Source organism: Gossypium raimondii, chromosome 3, assembly GCF_025698545.1.
Source record: "Gossypium raimondii isolate GPD5lz chromosome 3, ASM2569854v1, whole genome shotgun sequence".
Classification (NCBI taxonomy): domain Eukaryota; kingdom Viridiplantae; phylum Streptophyta; class Magnoliopsida; order Malvales; family Malvaceae; genus Gossypium; species Gossypium raimondii.
In genome coordinates, this window is record NC_068567.1 from 11,479,504 (window position 1) to 11,487,190 (window position 7,687).

The 7,687-nt window shown below is 37.3% G+C and overlaps 2 protein-coding genes across 2 annotated transcripts; one reads left to right on the plus strand and one right to left on the minus strand.

Annotated features, from left to right (window-relative positions):
• Window positions 1-422: 422 nt before the first annotated feature.
• Window positions 423-3,611, plus strand: LOC105797166 (BTB/POZ domain-containing protein At1g21780). The gene is made up of 4 exons (XM_012627104.2): window positions 423-673; window positions 803-948; window positions 1,995-2,110; window positions 2,651-3,611. The coding sequence occupies exons 1-4, from the start codon at window positions 561-563 to the stop codon at window positions 3,254-3,256; spliced, it is 981 nt and encodes a 326-aa protein (XP_012482558.1). The 5' UTR covers window positions 423-560; the 3' UTR covers window positions 3,257-3,611.
• Window positions 3,612-3,728: 117 nt separating this feature from the next.
• LOC105797165 (chlorophyllide a oxygenase, chloroplastic) lies at window positions 3,729-7,428 on the minus strand. Its single transcript, XM_012627102.2, has 9 exons — window positions 7,252-7,428; window positions 6,627-6,869; window positions 6,388-6,492; window positions 5,932-6,204; window positions 5,685-5,832; window positions 5,384-5,568; window positions 5,126-5,238; window positions 4,457-4,751; window positions 3,729-4,328 (listed from the first exon to the last, which is right to left on the minus strand). Exons 1-9 carry the CDS (start codon window positions 7,327-7,329, stop codon window positions 4,158-4,160), a joined length of 1,611 nt encoding a protein of 536 aa, XP_012482556.1. The 5' UTR covers window positions 7,330-7,428; the 3' UTR covers window positions 3,729-4,157.
• Between the last annotated feature and the right edge of the window lie 259 nt (window positions 7,429-7,687).

Consider the following 7,687-nt stretch of genomic DNA (forward strand, 5'->3'; position numbering starts at 1 on the left):
CTCAATTACGAAATCTGAAGTTCTTTTAGGAATTTTAAAATCTGAAGTGAAAAACTTTAAATTGGTTTAATTTGCTTTATATTTTATTTTTGGCATAAATATGAAATTGGCCCTTAAATCATGCCCTCCTTTTTTTACTCAAGTATCTAAAATTTTTCATTGTAGGTGTGATCTAAATTATCAAATCTATCTCATTTTATCTCAAATTATAATACAAAGCAATAAGAGCATGACACGTGTTGCATTTTTATTGAATGTCTTACTAAAATGAGACTATAGTTTAGGAACCACTTTTTAACCCTAAAACTTTAAGTCCCTAAACGAAAAAAACAATATAGTTTGAGGACCAAATTTGTGGTTAAACCTTTTGTTTTTATTTTTATTTTTAAAATTTTCAAAACTGCCAAAAAATAAAAGGGTTCTCCATTTTATCAGTAGACAAAGCATTCGACTTAGCAAACAGAAGGGGCGTCAAAGAAACGTCTTCTCTGCCTCTACGGCAACGCTATATTACTCATACAAATTGCGAAGCAAAACCAAGAAATCCCTCACATACAAAAATGGGTGATTCAAAGGTCGAAACCATTTCCAGATTAGCTCAATGGAGGATCGACAACTTTAGTCCTTGTTCTTACAAAAAATCCGACCCCTTCAAGGTCGGTCTTTGGAACTGGTACTTTTTTTTTCTTTTATTATCTACTCCCCTGATTTTTCTTTCTCCTAAATTGTTTCTTCTTTTTTAATTTTTGCTTGATTACTTTGACTGATTCGTGGGGGAATTTGATGGACTTTAATGAAACAGGCACTTGTCTATAGAGAAGAATCGATATATGTATATTCGATTATTTCCTGAGCCATCTCGTGTGTCTAAGGAGCAGCCTCCTTATGCTAAATTCATACTCAGGATCTCTAATGTTGGTGCTAATCGTAGACTTTATATCTCCCCAGGTTTGCCTTACTTACTTTCCCTCTTTTTACGTCCCCTGTGTGTGTGTGTGTGTGTGTTACTGAAGATTTGAATACAAGTTCTTTGTCACTCCACCTGTGGTTCAGTCGATAAGTTTATCTTGTTCTTTTGTTTATTTGGCTTGTGTTTTTTTGTATGTATAACAGAGACAATAGGTAACCAGTTTTCTAAATGCCTAAAATTGATAGGAAGGTCAAACTTTTATATTCACCATTTAATGCTATAATTCACATCTATTCCTGGATGAATAATTTAATGGCTTCTAAATTTGGATTCAAGTTTAGAAGAAAGGTAGAAGCTGAAGATCAAGTGAAGAGTGTTGCTGGATGAATAAATGATAGAAATAAGGATGAGGCTTTTAATGATTTTAACACAATATATCAGCTCTAATTCTATCAGAAAGAGATAATTGAATGATCAATTACCCAAAAGCTTTGGAATTGGAGTTTTATCATCTAGAACATGTGACATTAGTGCCTTTGTGTGTTTGTCTGTTGGTTTTCTTTTTAATAGAACTTTTAGAATGGAAATGATAATTGAAATTGGATTGTGATTCTTGATTATGGGCAGTGTTCATTTCAGGTGTAGAATGAATAGATGAATAGATGAAATAGAAACACTCACCTTTGAATGGATAGAATTTTCATCTTCCTGGACCTGAAAAAACAGGGAAATAGAAGCACTTGACTAGTCAAAGTTGGTTACTTTGTCTTATTCTGCTGTGAGAACGAAGAAAGGAAGTTTTGGATCTTTTGATTATTATTTCGTGTGATGAGTCCATATGCTGACGTAAATCTAACTGTCCCATATATTGTCAGGAAAACTCCGGACTTGAGTAATCATGATTTGGATTGTCACACTTAATGTCTATTTGTGCCTTTGATCTCTTGAACTTTCCTATAACTTTTTCATCAGTGAAACAACAATACCTCAAATTGCTTTCTCAACATGCTTTTATGCATGTTTGTTCTGTTAAGCAGCTTTGAGAATATGTAATTGACACTTATTTGTCTACTTGGTGCTGCAGTTCATGATAGACCGCTGCGAACGTGTGATGACTTTTATTGGCCTGTTGATTCTTCATTCCATGGACGCTTCATTATTGATGTTGAGTTCCTGGACCTTAGGATCTGCCCCATAAATGTGAGCTTCTTTAGATTTTCACTAATGTGGTATAAGAGTAGTGTCAGTAAATATGTTCTACTTCTTTATCTCCTTCTCTCTCCTTATTGGGAAGGCATGTTAATCTTTGTTTGAAGAGCCACATCGCCTCTCCAAAGAGGAAATAACTTGTCTGAAACTAAATATTAAAGGAAAAATAACATTTTTCTTGATAAATCTTTGTATGCTTATTTCCTTCTTTTTTCTCCCTTCTTTGTTTTCCTTTTAGTTGAACAAGGTAGTAGAGTACCTTCTTTTTTTAAGGGCTGAAGACTTGTTCAAAACTATTTTCAGTCGTTCTTGTCTCCGGCAGGTGGCAAGTACAAATTTTACAGCTGTCTGGTACTTAGCCTATCCTGTCATTACTTAAAGCCCTTCTTAAACTCATTATTGTTTTATATCAGTGAAGCTTTCCCACACAGCAAGTAACTATTCTTCTAGCTATTTTTTTCTTTATTTTTTTTTCCTGTTATATGTCAACAGATAACTTGTTTTCTTAACCCTTTAGTTGTTAAAACCCAGGGTGGTGAAACCGTTTCAATATGGCCTATGGATGGAGCAATCCAGTCTATGTCAACTCAAACAACCCTATGCTGCCTTGCTCGCATGCTTGATGAAGGTCTTCATGCGGATGTTACTATCAAGACTGCTGAAGGTACTCTAAGAGCACACAAAGCAGTTCTATCTGCAAGTTCTCCTGTTTTCGAGAGTATGTTCCATCACAACCTTAAGGAAAAGGAGTCATCCACAATCCATATAGATGACATGTCACTGGAGTCTTGCAGGGCCCTTCTCAATTACTTGTATGGAACAATAAACCAAGAGGACTTTTGGAAGCATCGACTGCCATTACTGGGAGCTGCAAATAAATACGACATTGTGGATCTCAAAGATGCTTGTGAGGAAAGCCTTCTAGAAGACATCAACTCTCAGAATGTCCTTGAGAGGCTGCAGGAGGCTTGGCTTTACCAATTGACCAAGCTGAAAAAGGGGTGCATGACATACTTGTTTGATTTCGGAAAGATATATGATGTTAGAGATGAAATCAATAACTTTTTCAGGCAGGCAGACCGAGAACTGATGCTGGATATGTTTCAAGAAGTGCTGACTGTTTGGAAACCGGTATGACTTCTTTCCAGGCTATTTATTTTACCTTTTGGTTGCTGGTACATGGGAGTCCACATATAGGCCCGCTTGCTAAGGTCTTTTCATGCCAGGAATCAAGTTAACGGGTGCGTGTAGCCTTCATATAGTAATTGATATAAAAACTTCATTTGTATTTAAGGAATGCAAGCTTGGGTTGTTGAGTGTCCATCTCTATGAAACTTTGCTGTGCAGTTTGAGAATGTATGTTTGCTTCATATTTTAACTGTTTTCATTTCTATTTTTCATTTCTATAGATAATTATTTGTAATTAAGTAGTTAGTTATTGTTAAGTGACGTTTGTCCACATTGTTGAGTATTACCTTACTCTTGTATTTAAGATGAGCCCCCCAACTCTAGCCAAATTGGTTTTAATTTGGATGCTTAACATGGTAATAGAGCCTAGGTTAGGTTATGTTGTTCATGAGGTCGACTCCGAGAGCTACATGTGAGCGTATGAACTGCAAATCTTGGGAATTTTCATTAAAACATCAGTTACTATAATACAAAGATGTTTGCAGCTGGACAAGAGATTAACAAACATTGGCTTCTAAGTTCTAAGGCCAAAATTTTCCAAACTGTCTGGTCGGACTCAGAGCTATCAGTGGTAGATAAAAAAGAAAAAAGAAGTGCTTTTGACTGTACACAAAAACTATAAAAGCAGTGTACAGTTTCTATAATTTTACAATGGCTGGCTTGTTTGGAGAGATCAATTCGTATCCGTGTTGGTTTATCAGAGTGTCTGCTGAATCTTCATAGTTGTCCACCTTGTGCCAATGCCAAACCTTAAAAAAGTATCTTCAATTCTGGTAGATCGCCTACCAAGCATGTTCAAGTGTGCAGAGAGTCGGTCCAAAGAATGGAAGTCGGTTGCTAGAGTTGGAATTTACATTGGTTTGCTGAAGGGTAATTGTTTATCTCCCTGGTCGACAGCATTTCTCCATAATCTGTACCTCATTCCTAGTTTATCATAGGCAACAGGCAAATTCCACACGTTTGCCCCATTAATCATTCGCTCTTGCTGGCCGATTACGAGTCGCAGATCCTCATTCAAGACCTGAATTGATCATGCATAAATGCAGGAACAAATTAGCGACAAGCATGGCTGATAGATAAGACATCTACTATTCAAAAACCGGTAAATGATAATACAGAGAAAAGATAATATTGAAGATTTTTTTTAACCTGCTCGGCAAAGTGCCTCCATAAATAATGCATAAAAGGAATGTGCTTCAACACGGGAGCAAAATCGAGTGACATTCTATATAATAATCTCGTCTTATTTCTCGATGAAGGTATGCATACATGAAGCTGGTGAAGGTGTGTTGTGCATTCCTTGGTACTTTGTCCTTCGAGTTTTCCCGGCTTTGATATCCCAATGGTTGATAACACCATACAAGGTGGTCGAAATTCCATATCAATGGGATAAGGGTCCCAGTATCCTTGGAGACCTGATGCAGGTGTCAAAAACTTCACCAAACTGCAATTTTCAGATTACACAAAGTAATATCATATATTCAAAATCGATACCAATCATACATTTTTAGCATCTACTCAATCTGTACTACTAACGTGCAAGATATTTAGGAGTCAACGATATAAAAACAATTCACAACTACGGGGTGAAGGCAAAGCATGACAACAACGCATCTCATCCTCATGAATGTTTTTTTTTTTCCTAAGCATTCCGATACGATGGTAACTTTTCTGTCAAGTAAGATGTCTGGAAGTCCAGACTTTTAATCATTCATCCATCCGTACAGTTTCATGCACTAGTTAAAATAAGACCATTCCACTTCAAAGCTAAAATACAACAGCAATAAACCTTTTCCCAATCTGATTGCAGAAACAAACCTTGGAACGGTCCATCCCTTTGCAAATGTGGAAGTGTGAGTAAAAGGTGCATGAGCGAGATCCAAAAGGTTATCCAAAAGTAGTCCGTGTTCAATCGGAAGTTCCATGACAATCTGGCATTGATCAGCATATAAAAGAAACTGAGGTGAGATAGTGTGTGCTTTTGCTTAAAGTTGTCCGACTTTTCATCGAGTCACTTAAACAAAGTTCACATGATTCTTGCAATTACAGTAGTGTTTTAAAACATCTAAAGTGTACCTCAGCATGAATTACAAATCCAGAAGGAGGTTGTAAGGAAGGAAGTGTTGGCGTAGGAGGGTCATCTCCAGGCCAGATCCAGATCATTCCCTCTTGCTCTAAACATGGCAATGACCTTATCTTCACATTAAGTAATCGCGTAGACGGCATTTTTTCACATTTTCCATCTGTCGTGTATTCCCAGCCTGATATATAGAACATGATACAAGACCAGATGTCATTCAAACCATATATAACATGTAAATCATTCATCGATCTCTATCTGGCTTTTAATATGTAAAATCCCTGAACTCGTACTAACCATGGTAGGGACATTGGATACGACCCTCATTAACTGAACCAAGATGAAGAGGACATGCTCTATGTGCACAAGTGTTCTGGACGCATCCTGGATTCCTGTCTTTTCCACGAAAAAGAACCCATGGCTCTTCAAAACAATCGATCGGAATCTGGAATGAGAAGTAATATGACATTAATGTAGAGTGAGAATATGTCGATAAGTTGCAGCATTGGATGATAAAAAACTTGTACTTTTGAATATAGCTTACCATAGTGTCATCTTTCAGATCCGTGGAGAAAGCAACGGGATACCAGAAATTCTTCAAGCGCGGGTGATATGGTTTAACTGGACCTGACACATCCAAGCTTTTTCGAGGCAACTTCCTCTTCACTTCCAAAGATTCTGTTGATGTACTAGAAGAAGGGGACGCTACATCGGACCCTGTTGCATTTCTATCTTCTAACAGCTTATCATTAACCAATTCCTCCATGTAAGCTAGTTTATCCAAAGCGGTAGCAACCCTTGCTTCAGATATATGTACCTGATATTTCTTTCTGATCAGATTCAAAATTGGCCAACACCATACTTATAGTACTTAATGCAAGTCTTACTCCAGTTATTTGTTGGAAAAAAAGAGGAGGTACGCATAACCATTGGATTGGTTAAAATATCTCCTAATTAAATTATACGAATAACAGCTTCATTAACTGCTGATTTTGCCTACCTGTTTATGAGCTTGTGCTAATTCTCCTTGCAATTCTGCAAGCTCTCTTTTCATGGTGCCAATAGACTTGTATTCACGAGCTAGAGGATTCAACACTTCCACTACCTACAACCACAATAAAGCAACAAAAACTTAGGTAACACAAAGTTCGGAAATGCACGTCAAGTAGTAGATAACACAACTTTTACAAGCCAAAACACAAGTTCTAAGAACATATGAGATTGAGATTGAAGAAGGACCTTTTCATGAAGAAGCATGATTGTAAGTAAATCTTGCCGAGCTCGCCAATCGCAGTACTGAATATCGTATCTAGCCACTTCCAATGCCTGATATACATCTAAGAACTTCCCTTTACATTGTGGAACTTTAGACCTTGGATCTTCAACATCAAAGAGAGTGCCCCATTGGCTCTTCTTATCCTCCAAGCTACTTTCCTCACCAAACACCGCATACACCCTAAACCCTCTTTTAATACCCTGAAACTGCATCAATCTCGAAATATAAGCCATTTGGAAATTTGGATTAACCCTAAATACTCAAGCAAGATAAGCAAAACAAAGAACAACACCATCTAAGCTAACTAAAGACTTAAAAAGCAATAAGCTCATTTGAGTCGCTAAACTAGGAAACTTAGCGGAAATCTTGTACATTTACTTAGCTTAAGGTTTGTTGTCCACTAGTGCAAGAAAGTGCCTATACTAAGCCTACAAAAGTGTGAAAAAGTTGAGGAAACAAAATCTAGAATTTACCCAGAATTCTTTAGCCTAAAAAACAGATAAAAGAAAACCAAATCTTTAAGGCTTCAAAGCCAAAATAATAATAACAATAATAAAAGAATTCAAGGAGTAGCGAGAAAAGGTGTACCTTTTTAGAACTAAACTTGCATGATCTGCGTAAAGAGATTGGCAAAGACAAAGCACCAGCAGTAGCTATGGCGGTCATGGCGTTTCGGAAAGGAAAAGAAACAGAAAATATGTTTGAATAGGCGTTTGAGGGCAAAGGAAGAAGGCGAGAGGGAGAGAGAGAAGAGTCAGTGTGTAAGGCAAAAACAAAATGGGATTTTGTTGGATAAGAGGTTGGTGATGCGCGCGATCTGGGCAGGCCTTCCATGGGATGCCACGTGGACATATGTGTCGTACACGTGGCATGTTGGGTTTCCACAAGCTACTGACGGCTACTAGTATCTTTTGTTATATTGTAGGGCTTTGCCTTCATACATCTGCTACTTGCCAGCCAGCCAGCTCGGATTCTCTAGATATCATTCTCTATCTCCCTATCTCTATGTTCAAATCATTTCAGT